The following is a 22,649-nucleotide window of genomic DNA, read 5'->3' as shown; positions in this document are numbered from 1 at the left end:
TTCAAGCCCTACGACTGCTTGACTTCCTTTAACTAGATTGCCGCTTGGTTTGTAACCCATCCCAAGGTCCTTTTTTTTGGACCCCTATTGCAATCAGAGACACTTGAGGGCAGGCACTGACCCTGCGGCGAGATTCCTCGATGGCGGACAGCAGGGCGTTGTCCCTCTCGTTCTTCAAGAAGCCCTACACAGAGACAGGAAGACAGCAGAACAGGGACAGGCAGACAAGAGTTGGAGAGAGGAAGAGAAACAGGGAGAATGACACCTTAGCTCAGCCGGACAAAATATATAGAAAAGATGTGGACACGTTTAACAAACATCATTTGCTGTACAGGAGACAAGATGGCGTTTACCGGGCATGTGTCAGGATTGGTGAAATGCACTGTTGCTATTTAATACAGATTAAGCGGGAGGTCAGAGAAGCGTTTGCGGACTTTGAGTTATACTAATTCTTCACACGCCATTTTGCAATGAGACAGCAGTCAGGCTCCATTTTGACATCTTCGCAAAATGGCTTCCGCGGCAAATGGCCCTCCCGCTCCTCTGGATCCCTCTATGAAAACTGTAACCGTTCACATCCAACACTGTGTGTGCTTTAAAGGCAAACTTAGCAATCAGACGAGGCTAAGTGGCACTTATGTAACAAATGCAGTATGCAGATGAGCATGAGGCGGCACTCGCAAAGCTGTGAGGAAAAGTCAGCGACCGCAGACGAGCATATGGAGCGGCCATCTTGAGAAATCATCAAAATGGCAGGCAGCTATAGGCCTTGTGTGCCTTCCGCTTTATGTCGACACATATGTGAAAGTGCTGGCTGTGCTCCATTACACATGCAAAAAACACAAAACACCTCCCAATGAATGATAGCAATCATTTCACCGATTATTATGCCTAAGAATTCTATCCATTGTGTGGAATTCATTTGTCTTGAAGTAATTGATGTAATAGGGAGTGTGCTGTTAAAATAGTTTTAACTAGTTTGTTGATGGATAAGCAGTGTTTCCCATTCATACATTTATTTGTGGTGGCCCACCAGTAATTAATTCTCACCGCCACAGATCAATTTGATGCGACTTATTAAGAATTCTCCATGTTTATGCGGTTACTCTTATTTTGAAACCCTTTACTTGAAAGTGTCACTTCTGCTTCCAATTTCTATCTATTCTATTCTCTCCACTGCTTTCTATGGTCCATCAGAGCAGGGGTGCCCATCACGTCGATCGCCAGCTACCGGTAGATCGCCAAGGTAGCTTGGGTCGATCGCGTAAACTTCACGTTGCAGATGTTGCATGATATCAGTCAGCTGACATTATGTTCCCCTCCCGATTCGCTCTTGCTCCCCCGCGGCGTTTCAAGTTACACACGGAGATGTAACTTTCATCTTTATTTTCCTGACTACGGCTAAATTAACTCAGCAGTAAGATGCTTGTATCTATAACAAAATGTATCTGTTCACTTGTAGCGGCAAGTTATTTTGAAAAACAAAAGTGTATTGTTTGATGGCCTTGCTTCACGTCATGAACTCCACTACAGAAATCAGTGTTTTCTACACGACCACTTCTTAAACTATTATTTCATGATGAAATTAAAAATGTGCCCAATGGTGAAACCTTTTCAATATGTTGCCTTGACTTTGGCTGCATTGTCTTTTGCATAATAATTTTAAATTCTTATATATCGATAACGTTTGATAGCAAATGCTAACTGGGTGTAATACATGAAGTGTGTCTCCTAATGAACGTTACGTAGCTATTTTGACTGACATATTACCAGTGCTCAGGTTATGTATACAGCTATTGAGGAATTATGTGTAATTATCTTTAGTGCCCTATTGAATATAACTATGATATCAGCCACTGTGATTACCTGTAAGCTTTGAAAATGTGAATGTGAAATACTAATCGTGAATATTTACAATATTATTTCAAAGTTTACCAGTTAAATTTTAATACGTGCTATACAGTCACGGAAAAAATGATTAGACCCTTGTTTCTTCAGTTTCTTGTTCATCTGAATGCCTGATACAACTAAAAGGTACTTTTGTTTGGACAAATATAACAAAACAATAAAAATAGCTCATAAGAGTGTCCAAAAGGAGTAGGAAGAACCAAAGCCTATTTAATCCTACACCCCATCCGTTTTACATCAACTGCAATGTGTTCACTTCCTGTATTCCAAATACAATTGCAATATATTTGTTCACTTCCTGTATTCCAAATACACTATTCTAGTTGAATAAATCAAAATTAATGCAATAATGCAATAATGTGACAAACAGTTGACAAAAATAGTAGTAAAGTTTCAAATTTAGTCAGATTTCTTGTCACTGTAAGTAATAAGTGTGGCTTTCCGGTGCAATGGTTCAATACATTTTTTTTTAATACAATTTTAAAAAACACTTTGTAAATAGCCACATCAAATGAATGTAAATGCATATCAATTTTGAAAATATGGGCCATTATTTTATTTTAAAACATACAGTTACAAATCCCATAGTTCATTTTCATTTATTGTGTAATTTCTTAATTTATTATCGTCCCAGGCCTCGTGCCCACGAGACAGTTTCAATCTTGTCACGTTTTAATCTTGCAAGATCTTGTACCACCACCCCGTTTATATGCGTATAAAATGGAGGCATTGCGTTTATTTAACCGAAGTACTGGTCCGTGTGTACACTACAAAGTCCACAGTTGAAGTTGATACGTCCATCTGATGAGTTTGTGTTCTCTCACTGTAACTCCAGAGTGGTGAATCATTCCATAAACCTGCTTCAGAGTTTACACTACCCGTTAGCCCTCCTCATAAACACATTATTACGGGACTCATCCGGGGGATGGGAATCCATAAAGATCGACATGCGTGTGCATCACGGCCAATTATGCAAATTACACGAAGGCTTCACAGTTGGACTGCAGCCCTGGGGGAAACATTGATAAAAATATGACATCAGCGATAGGCTTTACATTTCAAAATTGATCATCATAATTGTTATGCCACATGGACAATGAAGGAAATATAGTCCATTTCAACCCACAATCACGCAAAACAGAATGACTCCATCAGGCTGATGACACATTTGAAAGTGATCTTACAGTATGTCTTACTGATCACCGGTTACTGGCATTTCAAGGAGACGGCTATGAATAATGCCATTTAAAGAAGTATAAGTCACTGCTTGGAAGCCATTAATGACTCAGTTTGCTTTTAGTCATTATTTAATATGATAAAAAGAACCCAGCTCACTGTTGTCTACTGTATTGCAGTTCATCATTTAGAAGTCATCTTTTTTAAAAAGATTAAACTCAATTAAGCATTTAATCCCCAGTATTTCATGACTAAATAAATGATATCATTTGTCAACATTGTCTGCAATCCCATCCGTGCCAGTTTTGCCGCTATCAAATCGAGGCAAACAGAGACAGACATGTCAGTGTCTAGGAGGCTGGTTGGATTAGCCTTTATGCGTTCACACCATTGAGATCAATACATCTGCAGCAAGACTGTGAATTTGGATTACACAGGCACAAGGTGCTACTTGTCCTCAAATGCCCCGAGGAAGGTTGCATTTTTCTCAGTTGATGTACTGTAACAGAACACCTTTGTGATGGACGGGCCCCTTCGCTGCTGCTATCAGATAACAGCATATTCATTTAATAAATAGGCCGTTTTTGGTGCTATTTGCTCTTCTGTCTCTTCTTGTCTTAGTTGCCAATAAGGATATAGCAGCTATTCTTGAAGACAGAAAGCGATTATGCTCCCTTTCAGAGAAAATGAGCGCTCTGGCTTCTCTATTTCCTCCCTCATCACCTCTCTTGTGTGCCATATAAAAGCCACCTGATGGTTGGTTTTTCTTACATTAGTCCTATTTCTTCCTCTACTCCACCTATGCCATTCAACTCCTCCCTCCTCTTCATTCCTACACAATCCTGAAAGGTGAAAATACACCGGAGGAATGAAACTGAAGATGACCACAAAAGGTGACTGAATGAGCCTAACGTATGGGCTAACTAAATGATGATACGGCATCCCCGCTAAAGCAGAAAGGGACATCACAACAGCCTTCAGGGGTTCATCACTCATTTTTCATTTAAGATTTGAATTTGCACTACAAATAAAAAAAGGGTCTTGCATTGTCCAATAACGGTGTTCTTCTGGTGCAAAATGTATTGCAAAATTTGTTTTGCAATAAGTAAGCACCACCTGGCGTTATCATGGTGTTAACGGTGTTACGTTCTTTTATCCAAATAGCGGGGCTGGATGAATTGATGCGAGATTTTTGAAGGAAACAAACATACTAAATGTTTCATTAAATACACACAAAAAGAAAGTGAGTTTTTTCTCAGAAAATAGACTATTTTTCTGCAGAAAGCACATCTCATTAACCATTAGTTGCCTTGCCTTTTTACTTCACTGATGATGTTTTTTCGTCAAGTGTTGAGATTCCCCACTTTGTTCGGGGGTCCCTGAACGTCTGATCATCTTACATTATCATCATCGATCATCGTACATTATCATTCATTAGTGGCGAGTATGTATACAGCTAATACTTTAAAATTTTGGCGTAAATTTTCTCCCTTAACCGAAAAACACGCTAACCAGGGGCGTACACTAATCAAGGTTCCACTGTATATGATAATAAGTCGTTAGCGGAATTACAGTGTGGATTATGTCGCCTGCTAGCACTAGCCTGACAACCAGTCTAAAGGCTACACTGTGGACAATTCCATCCGTTTATCCATCATCATTAATATTGTCATTTTTATCATTCATTAGTGGTGAGTGCCTACATATTTTATACTTTAGATGTGTTCAACAAGTGTGTGAGGCATATTTAGGTGTGAAACCTGCATTGTTTCGTGAGTGAACAATGGCAATTGAAGGGGGTGGGGGTGGGGGGGGATTAAAGCGGATTTCATCCAAAATCAAATCGAAGGAGAACGTCAAGTGTTCGTGTGTCAAAAATAGACATTTTATGGGTATATTTACTCGAGGTTTTTCGCCATCCGCTGGTGGTCCTGCAGCGTAATCCCTTCAAATAGAGAAGATTTACTGTCATTCTGGGAAATAATAGCTATACTGTGTTGGAAAGACTTGCGGTGTAGGTCGAGCCGTGACAGCGTTGAATCTCTGCTGCATTTCTGCCTCAAATGAAATACAATAAGAAGCAATGATTTTTCAGTGCGGTTGTTTTGTTGCCAGCTCAATCCGCCCTGCCAAAGACTCTGCCGAGACTACATATTTTGTGCCAAATGTGCATTGACAATAGCCTTTAGTGGTGGCCAAAAAGCAGCATTGGTCTGATATACAAATCATCTTTGCTTGAGAAGAAAAGGCTTATTTTGCTTCAATTAGATGGACACAATGCCAAGAATACACAAGAAATGTCATTGTATGGGGAAAAAAAAAAGACGCTGACAGTTCATGTTTCCTGTTTCGGGAGCGGAGAGGTTGTTCAAGAACGTTTTAGGAAACTATGACATGTTCACTGAAATCATAGCAAAAAAATTGTATTTTAAAATTTGTTAGCTGTATTTTGTGAAAACACTGCTGATGCCTCAATTCCTCCTTGTGTTCAGGCTCAAACTGCCAAATAAAGCCAGTGCAAATCAGAATACAGAACATAGAGGAAAAAAGGAAAGCATTTCAAAATAATATGAATTGTCAAATAAGACAGCGTGTTAGTGTGTGTGCGCGCGCATGTGTGTGTGTGTGTGTGTATATATATATATATATATATATATATATATACACACACACACACACACACACACACACATACATACATATATACATATATATATACACATACACAGTATATATATTTATGCGTGTATTTAAAGATGTATTTTTTCTGGATGCCCCACCCTTACATTGTGCAACCTCACAGATCTGCTAACCACAGTCAAACATTTGCTGCCGGCTGACCGTAAGAGCCCAGAAGCTTCTACAAAAACAGGAAGACAACCGCAGAGAAAAGGATAAAAGCTGAAGTGGATAAAGAGCCACAACACGGGTCGAAGTCAGGGTTAATCGGCTTTAAGCCATCAATTAAATATACTGCTGATGGAACTTTCGGTCATTGTCTTCCTTTTCTGCAAAGACATGTTCTGTGAATATTTGATGATGTTTCAACAATTTACAGGAAGCAAAGACAGATGTGGCTGCACTGCGAGGCATGACTTGAGCAGGTGCGTGTATGTTTACCGACTGTCCTCACATGCATGTTAACATGCACACTTTGGCTCTGTATCAGCACATACTTTCACTTAAGGTGGTCTGCACCTGAATGGAAATTAGGTTCATGTGCTCAAATTAGGAAATGTCTTGCAAGGATATCCTTATATACAGTATGTGCACAGCATGAGAGCAGTGGAAATAAAGGGAGGGCCTCATAATCTAAAATAATATGTGCGTGGTGTCATGACAGTGAGTGCATGAGGTTTTTGTCCTCAATTGCCATGACACAAAGAGCTGCCCAGTGCCCTATATGTGTGTGTATCAGAGGAAAATAACCCACCCGACACCTCCTTTCGCAAATTATACATTTAAACCTACTCATGCAGTGACATTTTCTATATTCTGACACTTGGAAAAAAAAATCAATAAATGGCATTAAGAGAGCTTTAACGTTATTGTGCATTTGCCAACTGTCGTATAAGCAGAAAAGCAGAAAGAGGACAGACAGGTGAGCTGTGCGAGAGACAAAGCAGATACCTGTCTGAGAGTGTGTGCGTGAAGTCGTGTGTGGGCAATACTCACTCATGCTCAGTGGCTGCCTGCCACACAGACCAGAGGGCAGGTGGGGATGCAGAATTAAAAAAAAAAAAGGTTTTTCTTTGTCTGTGCCCAGTTGTTTCTGGGTTTTGACAGCACAGGAAGACCTGCGTCACCCTTCCGCCCCTCCGTCTTCCGTGTCGTTCCGTGCCAGACGGTGGCGAGAGTGAACGCCATTCTGGGGCGTGTTCCCCATGCCCTGTCTGACCGGCATGGCGGTGCGCCTGCAGTCCTTTATGCATTTGAATGCAGGCCATTGACTGTGAAGCCCGGAGAAGCGAGTGCAAGTGCCACATCAAGACTCACTGGAGGTGGTTTTATTGTCAGAGGGCCATACCAACTGTGCAGGCAGACACAGGGGGGATGCATGGGATGGAACTATGGATTCATATAGGCTAATATGTTCATACCATCATCGGACTCCCCCCCCCCCCCCTCAGCCACATATCCTTTCTCTCGCTCACACTCTCTCACTTCCTCCAAGCATCACTGACAGCCCTCCGCCTCCTGCCTCCCTCCATCCTACTCATTTTTCTTCCTTTTTTTATCCATCTATGCATCCTTTCTTCCCATCCTCTCTCCTTCCTCCCTTTTCTCAATGCAATTACAGTAATGGATTCACCCCCCCCTCCCAGCTGATAGCTTCCGACATCCTGCCTTGAAATGAGGCTAATCGTGCTCTTAAGGGTCATGTTTAGTTAATGAAGGGCTTGGGAGGCACATGCGTGGGGAAGGGTTGGTGGGTGGGTGATTGGTTGCACACAAAGCAAACATGTTACTCTTCACGCCACTTGTAGTCACACTCATTCACCCAGAAGCATATGGCATAGCTGCAAGCCAGCACAAGCCAGAGTAATGTGGCCACATGCAGCACATGCACATTCATTCATAACGCCAGCCGCTAATCCATCGTCACCGACAAGGATACACACATGCATACGCAGCTCACATGCAGTGTGTGTGATGCTAATGTAGTCGCACACACACACGCGTCCTGTGTCGCTGTGTTCATCGAGCTCTGCAGACTGCCAGCACAGCAGAAGGATGTATGCAGTGTGTATGTAGGGGGGGGGGGGGGGGGGGGGGGGGGGGGGGGGTTGAGGAAGCGAGAGGATGTAAATGGGAAACAAAATCATAAACGAAAGATTTGGGGGTGGGAAAAAGGAGAGTCAGCAAAGAGAGCGTGGTGAGAGGCAAAGACTGAGCCGAGAAAAGTGAGATGAGGACACGGAGACACAATGAATTGCAGTCAGGCGCCATTGCCCCCTACCCCACCCCGCCGGCAATGCTCTCAGCATTCCACGCCTTATGTTTCACTATTCCATCTATTTATTGGGCGCTCCATATTTTCTTTTGTTTTCTATTGCTTTCCGCCAGTGTCTGATTTGATCCTTTGTCTGCCACTGATCCACGATTTGACAGCACGGAGAACAAAGCAACAAAGGAAACTAATCCGTGGCAGTTATGTTTTCACCAAAACGTCTGTTTGATGCCGTTTTTCCCAAAAAGCAGAGGCAAATTTGCACTGAGGTGGATGGTTGTAGCAGTAATAGGCAAGAAACCGTTAAATTGTGACGCAAAATACAGAATGAAATACTAAATTATGGACTTCTGGATAGAAATTAATAGAAAGACTGAAAGAATCCATCATGCAAAAAACATGGTACAACAAGTTCTTGCAAGTAAGGAAGATAAGTCAAAAGAAAAGTCAATGGGAATCGCTCCTCCCGCGAGCTGATGAATTATAGCCAGCCAGTGTCGGCACAGCCAGGGCAGCGGTGCCAGCCCGCACTGGCTGGCAAGGCTGGCTGGCTGGTTGGTTGGCTGGCTGGCCTTCACGCCAACGAGAGTGCAGTCCTCGAGTAAAATGGCTGTACGTTAAGTAAAATTAAAAACATTGCTGTCAATTAGAAATTCAATTTTTTGTGCACCCAAAAGATGAAAATGCGACCTGCTCTGTTCAACCTCTGTTTTCCTCTGCACACTTGAAAAATAGTCAAAAAATACTGTTGCTTACATATAACGAGCAAACATCCTTAAACGCCATATCTAAGACTCAAAACGAGCTAGCTTTTTTCTGTAAAAATCATCATTCGCAGAGAAACCCCCTCGGTGTGTTAGTGTGTGTTGCACAAGAGCCACACCAGGCATGCATGCTTTTATTTACCTCAACGACAGTCATCTGAAGTACTTCATTAACTACGATGCATCGTAACCCATCCAGCCGTCAGGTCATCCTCCTACTATATTCTTTACAGAACATTCCCGATTCAGCATTCACAGCCCCGCAAAAGTTTTGGTCCAAAAATGATTATTCTTGTTTGTTTTCTCCAAATATAGGCATTTTTTTCCACAGTAAACATATTTGTGTTCACCATAAGTTGATAATTTATAAATTCAGTGTTTCACATCAGTTAAGGAAATATTATCAAATAGACATCCTTAACTCAAGACCTTATAAACTGGCGAGATTAACTCATTCAATACCAAAGACGTAGTTATGCGTTTTTAGAAACCCCAACAACGTATTTATATCTCTACGTCGAAAAGAGGTGATGACGCAACTCTCCACTAATGTATTTCACTTCAGAGCAAAGTCATAAAAAATGGCCACAAGGTGCCTTAAAATAAGTACAGTTTAAATATAACTGTTTAATTAATTAATCTAATAACTTTGTGAATGATTACAAGTCGTTTACAGAAACAGGGCTTTATTAAATAATTAGCTGAGTAGATGGACAACTGTTTAAGTATGTCAAAGGTTAAAAAGAAATAGTGAACACATAGTGAAGGCCAGTCAGTAACAGCTGCCAGATAAGGGCACAAACAAGTCAGTAAGCCTTCAGATAGACCGGGAAGAATGCAATGTTTATGCTACACAAGTGTCAATAACTCAGTGACCATCACTTGCAGGCGTCACACAACTTCGTCAAAGAATCCGCGAGAAAGTTATCTTTGGAGAGACTTGCGCCAATGGTCTGAGGAAACAATTATAAAAAGGAGGAAGAGGGGAGAGTTCGGGACCCTCTCTCATTCAGCTGGTGTGGAGGACCAGGGGACCGGTGGATGAGACAGGGCACGGAGCTTCGGAAACTTTTTGTTTGACACAGCCATCAAGCTATACTGAGTATTATTATTTATTACATTTTTTGATACAGCTCTCGAACTGGCTGTGTAAAGTATAACAAAATTAGTGTGCATACTGTACACACACTGTATAGCCCCAAAATGTTAACGGCATTCCTGCCTTGCAGTAGCGCATGCTTCATAAAAATGTCATGATTTATAGACTTCCATGCAGCCAGTGTCTACTGGGATAGGCTCCAGCTCCCGCAGTTTTGAAAAAGATAAATAGAAATATAGAAAATGTATTGATGGATGGTTGGGTTTATAGCTTGGGATATTGTTATACAATGCTAGCTGTTCTCACCACCTTACTGGAATCTGGTTGCTAAAGTGGAGTTGTGGTTTTCCTCTGCACAAAGAGGAAATGATTGTAGTCAATTAGATTGTGTAAGTGTGTGTACTACGATGCTGCCAAAAGCTAAGTGCACTACCAGGCAATCAGCTGGTCGCAAGCACATGGGCTAACTTACATCCGGCTCACCAAGGGGGGAGAAGAGTGAAATTTGATGAGAGGGTGAAGAGAACAAACAAATGGCATAGACATCTACAGTGGGATAAATGAACAGAGATGCCGACTGATGATGAAGACAGAAAAGTGGCAAGTGGGAGAAAGACAAAAGTTGCTCTAGAAAACGCAGAAAAGTGCCAAATATACTGCTCAAAAAAATTTGAGGAACACTTTTAAAACACATCAGATCTAAACTGGGGGAAAAATGATCTTGAATATCTTTCCTGATAATAAGTAGGTGATGTATTAGTAACAAAATGATGCCACATAATTTGATAGAAATGAAAATGATCACCCTACAGAGGGGGGAAATCAAAGACACCCCAAAAATGAAAGTGAAAAAATGATGCTGCACACTGGTCCATTTAGCTAAAATGTCATTGTAGCAACTCAAAATGATTCTCAGTAGTTTGTGTGGCCCCCATGTGCTTGTACGCATGCCTGACAACGTCGGGGCATGCTCCTAATGAGACTACGGATGGTGCTCTGGGGGATCTCCTCCCAGATTTGGACCAGGGCATCACTGCGGTACCTGGACGCATGGAGGAGATTCCAGGAGACAGGTAGTTACTCCAGGAGAGCTGGACAGGGCCACAGAAGGTCCTTCAACCCTCAGCAGGATCGGTATCTGCTCCTTTGTGCAAGGAGGAACAGGATGAGCACTGCCAGAGCCCTACAAAATGACCTCCAGGAGGCCACTGGTGTGAATGTTTCTGACCACACAATCAGAAACGGGCTCCATCAATGTATTAGAGAACTAATAATAAAAACTAATTCAGCAACACCACAACCACCACTAAATCACTATATGCTAGAGGTGCTCCGACCGATCGCCAAATTTCTGTGAAAAAGCACGGTATAGGCATATGCTATACTTGCTTTATAACGGCGATCACATCTGGCAATCAGCTCCGCCTGTGATGTGATCATCGGTCGGGCGGCGGCTAATGTAGAGGCTAATGTAGAGCCTGTGTGTGCGGGAGGCGACAAACAACCGCGTCAGGCGAAACCCACCGCCAGCGCGCAGCAAACCACGCACACGGGAGGCGACCAACGGCTGCGACCAGCCACACCGGCGTACGACGCACGCACATCCAGAGCAAACTGTACGAGTGTCCCACGGATTAGATTGGCTGTCAGATGTGGAAGGAATTTGGGGATATCAAAGTAGTTCAGAGGAGGAAAAGGGCCGGTGTTGACAATTCGCTCTGGATGTGAATGTGTTGCCCACCGGTGCAGCCGCCCAGAGCCGCCGGCCATGCACCGGCGACGAGCCCCACCAACTGCAGCTGCCCGTCGCCTCCCGTGTGCGGCGCCCAGGCGGACAGCCCGAAAATTGATTGGATTCATAGGAATGCCTGGGGGTCCTGCTGGGGCACAATCAAGCCGATCTTGCATCCAAATTCTCCTTAAGTTCTGGTTAAGTTTCACCAGTGATTTTGAAAAAGTAAGTCAAATATGGTTTTGGCAAAATTTTATGGTTCCCCAGACTTGATTGCCGGAACAACAGGGTTCTATTGCAGGTTTTATCTGTCTTACAACAGGCACAATATTCCCTAACACGAGCTACTGTTTCGGCCGTAACCCACACCAAGCTAAAACGCAACTCTGAACCCCCGCCGTCACTTCCTGTCTGCGCCACCGGAATACATTTACAGCAACACACACGAGTATGAGTCTTATTTCTGTCTTAAATCACTTATTTTCTCTTATTATGTCTACTATATTGGGTAATACGAGTGTAAAGGTGACTATAGGGGTGTTATTTCATGTTTAGGGGGCTCTAATGTTAAAAAACGGATCTAGAAGGTCATAAACTGGTTTTCTATGCTCCCACTAGGGAAATCCACTGAAACCAATTAACCGTGATAAACGAGGGATTACTGTGTATATTCAGACTGAAAAAATACATCCTGTGTTGCCACAACATTTATGAATGCATTAAAACCAGGGGTGTCCAAAGTGCAGCCCATGGGCCATTTTTGTCGCAGAGCTAATTTTTTTTTTTTTAAGAAAATTAATTCATTTTTTCATGAGATACATTTCATATTACACTATTTTGCTTTGTCACCTATAACCCAAAGCTATGATGCAGATGTTTTGTTGACAGTTTAGCACATTTTGACCTACACTGGATTGGTTTTAGCATCTTTAATACACAAAATGTATAAAAGTGGCCGACACATTTGTAGAAGACATTCATGCATCATTTGGGTTTATTTGGTTTGTTTTGGGGTTGGTGTTTGGTGATGCTATACTCTGTTTGACCACTGGTGGCAGTTTGGTGCGGATTGTATACAAGTGCGGAAGTGACACTCATGCCACTCACACATGTACTGTACCTGCTTGCTAGCTTCCATTGTACAGCCACACTCCCCATCCATTCAACTTGACGCCATACATTCACTCATTCACTTTGTGCAATAAAAGCCAAGCAGAAAGTTGCTGTCTGGACGAGATTGGAGCACATCATGACCTCGATCCCTTGCACCCCGAAGCAACTAAAATGGTAGGAAATGACAGTTGCCAGAGCATCCTTCATTTTTCTGAAAAGGTTTGGCCATCCATGATATAAACTACTATGAAGAGCGCTTAAGACAGAAGGGGGGGAAATGAAAATTCTCAGGCCTACAGAGTAGTTTTTGTAGTTGCTTTCTTATCATTCCTTCTCTTGTTAAAAAACATATCTTCAGCTGATATTTACCATTTGGTACACATTGTCACTATGCAGTCTCTATGTCCAACAAATCCCATGAGTCTTGGTGCACAGATTCATTTTCAAATTCGGGAAACGCACATGCTGTTGTATATCATATTGTCATTGGATTTCTCTGTGCTTCATGTGACGGTGACACATGAGCCTCTCGTTTCAAGTTGACAAACCGGGACAACCATGATCTGGAAAAACCCTGATTGGTCGACAGACCCAAACCTGAAGCCCACCACAAAGATATCTTCATAAACTTGCATTTTCGAAGCCGCAAGACTTAGTGTAGAAAGTGTTGGATAAATATTGCATGTCAGAGCGGAGTTATTCATGCTTCTAGAAGCAATAAAACAATGTCGGTAACTGAAACAGAAAATTCAACTTGTCAGGGTCGAGATCCAATACCAAGTGGACATATGATATTATCAAGAAGCAGCACCGGCTATGCACACAGCTGTCTTCCATTCCACTTCCTTTGCATATTCTTGGATTTATATTCTCCGCTTTAAATAGTCAATATTTTTTGTTTTTATGGTAACTTACTGTAAATCGAAAGCGGTTTGATGGCACTGCTGCTATGAATCCATCAATGGGTGCCGTCTCACAGGACAATTCACTCACATTCTCCCACAGAAGACGTGTCATACGAAGCACGAAGTACCATACTGTAGAATGCATACTTGGAATTGTTTCTTAATATGTCAAACATAATTTAATAGTCAGATGAATGTTGCATGTTCCACAGTATCAAAACTAGGCTTTATTTTTTGCTATTCACTGGGGGCGAGCAGCAATGTGCATTGTTTTGAAAACCAATCATAAATTATCTTTTTACACTATCGTTCGGAGACCCAATAAAAACGGGCTGTAACTTTGGGAATCACAGCTCTGTATTAATGTTCTACATGATACAACTCCTGAAATAAAAAATAAAAATTCTGTTGTTGCGTCAATGCAACCAGTTTAGAAACAAGGTGAACTGGAATGGGCCTCACCTGTATGTCAGTGTCTTTAACTGGCTCCAGGGGCTCAAAGGTAGTTGCTGCACTTAAAGTCTCAAGCCTCTGAGAAATGTGAAAGATGTCCAAACCCCTGGATCCAAGGAGGATCGACCTGAGGGCGAGACATGGGAATGCTCCATGAATGAATCTGACAGTGAGTCAACACAGTTTCCACTAGAGGGCACCACAGACGCTTCAAGGAAGCCTGTAGAGCCAGTGACATTCAGTTTGGTTATGCCTGATTTCTGGGAAGAATGAACAAGAACCATGAGTTGTCAATATCTACGTCTATCTGGAGCATGTTCCTTACGCTTTTACGTCGGCAGCATCCTGCGAGGTGCGGGTGAGCGTGCGGGAGCGAAGCCTCTCCCCTGCCTGTTGGATCTCCTGAAGGTTCCTCTCAACGTGAGGCAGCTCTGACACCGCCTCAGTCTCTGCAGCGAGCTGCTCGGCCTGCTGCAGCAGCTCCCCAAAGCCCTCTGCATCCATGCCTCTGTGGGGCAGAACGAACACAAAAACAGTCAATTCATAAACAATTCAACTATAGCTATTTGTGTCATTTCAGTTATTAGAAAATTTAGCATGTTAAATACGGGAAGTGAAGAGGCTATCAGAGAAATCGGAGTAGGGATATGATTTAAAAATATCTGCGTCTTCCTACTCCTTTTCGGATATTTTGAAGTACAAGTGTGACGTTCTTCAGTGTAACATGGTAAAGTAAACAGCCTAAAAAAATGTGTCATGAAACGAATTACATGATATGTTGTTGATTATTGTTATTATTATTATTATTATTAATAAAGGTTGTTAGGTTTCTTATTGAAATTGATTTATTTAAACCTCCATGAACAGCTTCTAAAAGATATTAGAATGTTACATTATAAATAAAAATACAAAAACAAAGACTCATCTCAATGGACAAATTAAGTCAAAATAGGTCAAACTCTTCATGCAACAAAAAAAAAACAACTAATCGGCTCCCAACGACGCGAACCGGCTCTTACAGGCGATTCGTTCGCGACCAACACATCACTACTACATAGTCACCTCGAATGGATTCGAAAACTTTGCAAGGTTCAATACGGCAAAATATACAATATAAATGTTCAGCCTGCCAAAGTCGGACTCTCCCAGCGAATAAAAGTGTGTAAAAACACATGGCATAGCAGCTGTCGTGCACATTGATGGTACTTGAGATTGTCGTTAGCATAATGCTAACATCAACACCAACTAGTTCGCGCATGTGTGACAACACGACGCGCGAAGGGCGAATTTAAAGTGTAAACATCAAAACAGTGATGCTTATACTAAACTCTCACAGGTAGCCTTCGACTGTGGATAGACTGTTTCGCACCCGTTAGCTCTGCATGACAATAATTTGGTTGGATAGCATGCTAATGCTAACTCACATGGACAAGAATGGATTCCACTTCGACAGGCTTGTCAATATGTGTAGCAATTAGAGGTAGACACGCGCCCTTACCTGTTGTTTGAGACAAATTGTAGTGTGATTTCTTGTTAAATAACTTGTACTTAGGTACGTTCACAACAGAACCATGCACCAAAGTATGTTATTTGGCCCGGCACTTCAGAAGTCGATGCTGATTGGACGAGGCCAAAGACCGCGCCGGATGTCACGCTTGCTCGCTTTCCTCATGACGGAAACTCGATAGTCCACCAGAGGGTCAGAAAGAGTACTGCAGGCAGACTGCTTGGTCCACAAGCATTGTATACCACTTGCCTGTTTTCACCGAGAAACCACCGTATTTTGCCCTTCTTTCCCAGCACCGCCCTGTTGTAATAGTTCCACGTACTTTTTCCGTGAAAAAAATACCCCGGTTCTGCCGGAGCAGCAGTTTATGTCTCCTCAGCATACTAGCAAGCATCCTGTATGCAATTAAGTCATGCCTTCAAAATACAATAAAAACAAAATAAAGATATGAAATTCCCTTATTTTATAATGCTAATATTGGGTATGGTATAAAAGAGAAAACCAAGGTACCATCTGTAACACCACAGTAAAATATACAATACAGACATCCAGTCACTCCAGTAGCATTAGAGACAGTATAGTTAAATTACAAAATGTGCAACATACTTTGTTCGGGGCAGGCCCAATGTGATTTTTTTGTTTTGATGGGCTCAGAATTCCTGGTGGCACCCTGAATACAGCGGTTAACTTGTTTTTACATAATATTGTTACGTTAAACTGATACTTGCTTGCACAGTCAAGTTTGTATGCTAACTGACTCCGGAACTGAGTAATTTTATTTGTAATATTCCTTCTGGCAGCGTTGTCCAAATTTTTCCACCAAGGGTCGCATACAGAAAAATTGTAGAGGATGTGAGGGGCCTCTTTGATACAATTTGTGCATTAAACATGCTTAAACCAATCCAAGCTATGTGACCAAAACATCCACATCTTAGCTTTGCTTTCTAAGGAGTTAGTTTTTACAGCTTTGTTAGTAATCGACAAAGAAGAAAGTGTTTACAAATAGCAAACTGTTTAATTGTTTTTTAGTAAAAGCTAACATTTGAAACAAGCACCCTGTTTTACATGTGCGCAGGCTGATCGGTGATGCTACAAATGAAAAAAAGTAATTTTAGTTCTTGATCAGTATGCCTCTACTTGAACTGATTGTCAATGAGGGTGCCCTTCATCTTGGCCCTCTTGGCCTCCAGCTCAGCCAGCTCCTGCAGCCTCCTCTTGCTCATGCCCTTCCTCTCCAGCTGCTTCTCGATCACTTTAGCATTCTGGGCGTAGGAGTCCGCCACTTCCCTGGCCTCGATCTCCTCCTCTTCTTCGTCGATGGTGGACACGGTGACTGAGCTGAACTTGCCCATGTCTTTGGTCCGTTTCGTCATCATCACTCGTACCTTCTTGGGGGCCTCGGGCTGCTTCTGGCTGTAGACGCTGGTGTTGCCAAAACCCTGCCCAAATTTGACCACTGCTCCGTCCACGATGAAGGTGGCCTGCGTGTTCTTCTCCTGGTGTTGGTAAAAGAGCAGTAGGCCGCACTTGCCGCACTTCTTACGGTACTGCCTCTCGATGCCCTCGGCTCTCTTGATGTACGTGTTCTCGTCCTGATCCACGTTGCAGAATTTGTGGGCATGCTTACCAGCATCGATCACCCTGGCTCGGTCTCGGGGTCTCATGGGCAGCTTCTCCAGCTGGCAATCCAGGACCAACACCATCTGTCCGCAGAGGCAGTAGTAAACATGGAGAGGCTTCTCTCCGTCGTCGTACTCTTCTCGGTCTCGAGTGTCCGAGCACACGACACTTCTCGACACGACTTTCGGCATATTTACGGACTACCTTTAATTTATGTTTTAATCAGGTTAATTTTTTTTTATTATTTACCGCTGCAGTTTCGTCGTCATCGTGTTATAGCAAAGGTGCGTGAACACATTAGCAACGGAGGTTTTCACTTCCGGTATCCGTCACTGTAACGTTTCCTATGCGGAACTAAAGTCAAGCTCGAACGTTCCGCTTACGACATGTGCGGAAGACGTTAGATTTTTTGTTTTGTACAATATATAATTATATGTAATTACAAGGGCGAACAATCTGATTCGCTTTTAATGTACTATATACACACTTATACAGTACTTTACTTATATATTGAATAATCCTTGCAAGGACAAAAACTACATTTGCTTTTGTAGTTTTGTGCAGTGTTACTGTAATTAGATATGACATCTTTCACATTGTTGGCCAATGACATTTTATAAAGCAGGAATGTCCAAAGTGCAGCCCAATGCCAACAATATAAATAAAAACATAAGTTGTAATAAGTAAACAAAATAAAAGATAAAAGGTTAAATGCTGGCGTAAAATTTTTGACCAATGCACAATTCAGAAGTTAATGCAGGCTATTAATAACTTGATCAGTGAATTAAATGTATTGCTTGATATTGTTAAATTTGACATTGTCTATTGACTTCAAGCTGTATCCAGTCTTTGTGACTGACTTTGTGTCGTCGAGATGATGCCAGTTCCTAAAGGTCTTTGACAAGTACTTCTTTTGGTTCATTTAACTCCATATGGATTTTACAGTGGGTTCCCCAACTGCCTTGAATCTTCTGCTTCCTTAAGTCGCATGCTTTCTCGGCAAGGTCAAGTTGAGATGCAGACTCTTTGCATACCGACATTTGGAATGGTTCAAGACAAAATTGGCCCCTGTACACCTTGATTTTATTTTTTGAGCAGCATGTGGCCTTCGGAGGAAAAGGTTCCAAGTTCTTGGTTGTCAAAAACATTAATTTTTTTAATCCAAAATGCTCACTGCTTAGCTTCAACATTTTTGGTGGAGTCTGGAAAATTTGGTCATGCAAGCGACCACCTGCAGATATTTGGAACAAAAAAGGTGAACCATTTAATCAAGTCCAACTGCTTTTGCCTCAACTTTTGTTAAGGCAAAAAGCAAATACCTTAAACACCACTAACCACTTTACACGTGTGATGCGTTGAGGAGCATTTGGACTTAACACATGCAACACTTGGCAGTAAGCGCCCAAGGGTGGCTATTACTTGAAAGCCTAGCCATCTTTTAACATTTTAAACAAGCAATCAACTTGACAAATGTACACAAATGGATTGACATTAAGGAAACATTTATTTCAGTATAGAACAAATACAAAAACGACTATGTAGCTAAGACATGGAAATCAAAACAAAAAGGGATTCATCCCTGGGGGAACAGCAAAGGTCGCATGCTCTTCACTGACAGCAGCTCTTGTCACAAGTCTTCCCTTTGCACACACAGCCTGATGCACACTTGCTGCATCCAGATGGGCAACAGGAGCAGCAGCCTGCGTTGAATAAAACAACATGTACTCTATTTCTCACGAGTTAGGCTTCATTGCAATTAAACCGCTTTTGTGGTGCAGCCAATCTAGACAATGAAGAGCCACGTGTGAAGCCAGCAATGGTTACAACAAAAAAGGAGCAGATCAGACTTACTCTTTTTGCAGGTGGTGCAGGAGCAGTTGGTGCACGAGCATGATGCACCACAGTTGCAGGTTCCAGCTACGCAAAACATAAAAATATGTATGGTCACACTTCAATGGTACACACGTGACAACGCGCCTCAGTAAAACCGATGCTAAGAAAATAAAACTCACTCTTGGAGCAGTCGCAAGGATCCATGTCGTACGCGGGATGGGTTTGATGTTCACTTGAAGAAGGCAGCAGTTGCACGTTTCACCTGTCTAAGGTCGTTGCTGTGATGCTGGGAGAGATGCTGCGCTTTTATAGTGCAGACAGCAGCTGAGTCGTGTGCAAAGTGCATTGGAGCGGATGATCATTACAGAGTTTGTGCACACGACCTTTTTTTTTACCCTGCAGTCAGAAGTTGACAATGGCATGTGTTGTGAACATTACGTAAACCCGTTTCCTCCCTCGTAAAAATGAATTAGGTGTTTATTTGTAAAGAAAACCAACACGATTAGCTAGTGGATAAGACATGTCCTATTAGGTCCTGAGCTGGAGCCCACCCCACGAGGATATTCTTCGAGAAATTAATTTCCGAACTAGACCAGTCTATTTTCTTAAAGACTGTATTTTTGAATAGTATTGTCGTCATAAAAGAGCGCTGCACACGGTACATCCGTGAATCACTCACCCCGCCCCTTTGCACGCGGCAGCTTCCCAGAGACACTCGTGAGCAAAACAACAGGCCATTGTAGCGTGCTGCCTTCGAGGGTCGTGTGCAGTGGGAAAATAGCAGACTCACACGTCCAGTGTGTGTATCTCATCTAATCTAATAATTGTTTACCCAAATGAAACGTGAACGCAGGACTTTATTTATACTGTGACGTTTAAACTCACTCCAAAATGTTTGTTATTCGTTTGTCTTACTTTTAAATCTACGTTTCTGGTAGAAAAAAATATAGTGAGCCTTAAAAGTCTTTTTGTCCTCTATGACGATGACCTGAAGGCAGCAGTCATCCCCTTTTGCACTCGACACGCACGCACACTCATATTGTCATGTCATGCTAAGTCATTTCATGACCAGGGAGACGCCAGCATTTCTCTTGTCAACAAGAGAAACTAAAACAATTTTACACATTCACGCTGAACTAGAAGTCTAAATGATGATTTTTATACTATTACAGTAAGTTATTGCTCGGTCTATCCAGTATCCTGTAGTTATTGATACATTATGCCTGAGGTTCCCAACTGGTCTTAAACTATGGTCATTAAGTGGGGACCCACTTTTATATCGCTACAAGCAGGCTCGTTTATTATTATTTTTAGTTAAAAGTAACCTTCAGAACACACGCATGTCATCGTTTCCAAACAAAAATACATTCAACGTGCATGTGTGTGTTACACGAATGTATTTCAGAAACAAAAGCGGAGGAATGTCATCTACAAAAAATCAACACTGTAAAACAATATTTTTTCTATATAATATTAAATAATATATTATATTGTATATTTATCTACATGGAAGGAAATGACAATTAAAAATATATTCAAAATATTTGTATTTCAAAATAAAAAAAATAGATCAGGTCATGACAGAAAATATTTTAAGGTAATTTTGACTTGAAAATAATCTTTATTATGCAATATTTCTATCTTTTTTAAACTTTTGTATTTGTTAAATTTCAATGTCTTTATTGACTTTTTCATTTTTATTATTTGTATTAATTTTTAATCTTTTTTTTTTTTTTAACATGGAAACTGCAGCCGGCAACATGACTTGCAGTGCTGTTGTGGCATGCTTGAGTCACCAAAACATTCAAATGCAATCTGTAACTTGTAGAAAAAAAGCCATCCAAACACACACAATGCACAAAGTAGCCTACCTACTGCACCATGTGGGCATACAAACATATACAATAGCAAAACCCAATACCCATGCCAAAAAAACACCCATATATTCCTGCAGCAAGGCATGCTGGGTAGCTTGTGTTATGCTTTCTCCCAACATTTTGCCGTGTTTTGTCGCATTTTTGCTAGATTGCAACATATGTTGAGGTCGTCAGAGAGAAGGATTTAACATACTCTTCATATCCAATGATTTATTGTTCATAGTTCATATTGTTGCTGCAGCTGGACTACCCAGCATGCCTTGCGGTCATATGGAGCTAACAGTTTTAAGTTACGCGTGATGTTTAGCGCAGAGTTGTTGATTTATGTGACTTGCTGTGGATGTGCTGTGTTTGCCTTTTGTTGCACCTTGAGCAAGTATGTCGCTCTGCTTGATGCCACCTAGTATTTCCAGACGGCCCCTCCGCCAAATTTTTTAACCCAATATAGCACGCGAGTCCAAAACTTTGCCCACTCTCTGCTATAAATTTGATATATATTGAGGTAAATGAAGTGGAATTACAAGCATACTACTATCCAAGGTTAATATTATCACCAGTCTCTCATAATCAACTATAATAATACAAATATTTTCACTTGTATTTTTTAAATATAAATAGAATGGAAAAACTAGCCATTACCAATGTTCTAATTGTTTATTATGGATTTAACATAATACAATTCAATATAAAATGTCTATCATTTGTGTCTATTTTTTTTTAAACTAAAGCATAAAGTTGCACAATGACATTCCTTCATAGTGACATGCTGTGTGGAGGACCACCTCTAGAGGGAGACACAGAAGTAAGTGTATGAATGTCGTAGTCGGTCTTTCGTTTTCTTTGTAGTCCAGAGGATGGAACTTTCAATATTTGTCCACTTCCTTTATGTCTTTGACAACTTTGGCTTCCTCCTGTTCTCCGTTTAACTTGATCTACATGTTGCAATATTAATATCACTACAAAGTCACACACCAATTATTTATCAAATTTCTAGGGGATTTTGGGAGGGAAAAAAAGCATTTTTCTGTATTTTGGACTCAGTCAAATTTTTGTAAGCTACAATAAAATATAAATATCACAAAATATTTGTACCAAATTTGTAATAGAAGCTCTAGTGCACATATTCCCTAGAAGAGGATTAAAAAAGAAAAGTCTGAGACAGGCGCCAGGAAGAGGTACAGCAGCTTGATAAAAATTAAGTAAAACCTTCAACCCTGCTATGTTCAAAGGCGAAATGAATTCATTTTTAGTTCAGAGAAAGCAGAAAACCATAAAGCACAAAATATTCACTCTTCCACTTAAACAAAGCTCTGCCTCGGATCATATAACATTGGGAAATCAGCAAAACAAGACGATGTGTCACAATTTGTGTTACGTTATATTTGACTGTGTGGCGATTGTACCCATTTTACTTAGCAGAATAACAGAATGCAGAACAGAACAGTGTGTGAGAGAGACGGTACACCTTTTTGCAATGTTTAGTTAACACATAGGGCAGAGAGTTTGGCGATAGATACAGTAAATATATATTTTGCTCTGTCACAGTGTGTTGTGTGCGTGTGTGTGTGTGTGTGCTAAGGGCAAAAAGTTCTGGTGAAATAGGATTCTGCAGCTCCAATATGGGAACATGGTGTATAGCATATATTTAAAATAGTGTCATTTTATACAAACACAAAGTCACTTATAGCCAATCATAGCATAATGAATGACA

General features: G+C 41.4%; 3 protein-coding genes across 7 annotated transcripts in view; all 3 read right to left on the bottom strand.

Moving 5' to 3' along the window:
• The window catches only part of nup93 (nucleoporin 93), a 34,623-nt gene extending 18,886 nt beyond the window's left edge, over nt 1-15,737 (bottom strand). For 2 of the 5 annotated variants that reach the window (XM_054776987.1, XM_054776988.1), the window contains exons 1-4: nt 15,600-15,737; nt 14,427-14,609; nt 14,111-14,228; nt 122-184 (exon numbers count right to left, since the gene is read on the bottom strand). In XM_054776987.1, the coding sequence (XP_054632962.1) occupies nt 122-184; nt 14,111-14,228; nt 14,427-14,605 (360 nt within the window). In that variant the 5' untranslated portion in view covers nt 14,606-14,609; nt 15,600-15,737. Of the gene's footprint in view, nt 1-121; nt 185-4,986; nt 5,030-6,759; nt 7,083-14,110; nt 14,229-14,426; nt 14,610-15,599 lie in introns of those variants that run through there. The other 3 variants (XM_054776986.1, XM_054776984.1, XM_054776989.1) reach the window with 3 other exon arrangements.
• Nucleotides 15,738-16,603: 866 nt separating this feature from the next.
• steep1 (STING1 ER exit protein 1) lies at nt 16,604-17,564 on the bottom strand. Its single transcript, XM_054776839.1, has one exon. It carries the CDS (start codon nt 17,417-17,419, stop codon nt 16,742-16,744), a length of 678 nt encoding a protein of 225 aa, XP_054632814.1. The 5' UTR covers nt 17,420-17,564; the 3' UTR covers nt 16,604-16,741.
• Nucleotides 17,565-18,713: 1,149 nt separating this feature from the next.
• mt2 (metallothionein 2) lies at nt 18,714-19,397 on the bottom strand. The gene is made up of 3 exons (XM_054776378.1): nt 19,241-19,397; nt 19,080-19,145; nt 18,714-18,928 (listed from the first exon to the last, which is right to left on the bottom strand). The coding sequence occupies exons 1-3, from the start codon at nt 19,263-19,265 to the stop codon at nt 18,837-18,839; spliced, it is 183 nt and encodes a 60-aa protein (XP_054632353.1). The 5' UTR covers nt 19,266-19,397; the 3' UTR covers nt 18,714-18,836.
• Nucleotides 19,398-22,649: the final 3,252 nt, after the last annotated feature.

The sequence above is a fragment of the Dunckerocampus dactyliophorus genome, chromosome 5 (genome assembly GCF_027744805.1).
Source record: "Dunckerocampus dactyliophorus isolate RoL2022-P2 chromosome 5, RoL_Ddac_1.1, whole genome shotgun sequence".
Taxonomy (NCBI): Eukaryota; Metazoa; Chordata; class Actinopteri; order Syngnathiformes; family Syngnathidae; genus Dunckerocampus; species Dunckerocampus dactyliophorus.
The sequence above is the reverse complement of the archived record's forward strand: the minus strand, read 5'-3'. Positions and strand labels throughout refer to the sequence as shown.

Coding starts and splice junctions, on each gene's coding strand:
- steep1 (XM_054776839.1), bottom strand. CDS start 17,419: ATGCCGAAAGTCGTGTCGAGAAGTGTCGTGTGCTCGGACACTCGAGAC.
- mt2 (XM_054776378.1), bottom strand. CDS start 19,265: ATGGATCCTTGCGACTGCTCCAAGA. Junction 19,146..19,240: donor TCCTTGCGACTGCTCCAAGA/GTGAGTTTTATT, acceptor TGTTTTGCGTAG/CTGGAACCTGCAACTGTGGT. Junction 18,929..19,079: donor CTGCACCACCTGCAAAAAGA/GTAAGTCTGATC, acceptor TATTCAACGCAG/GCTGCTGCTCCTGTTGCCCA.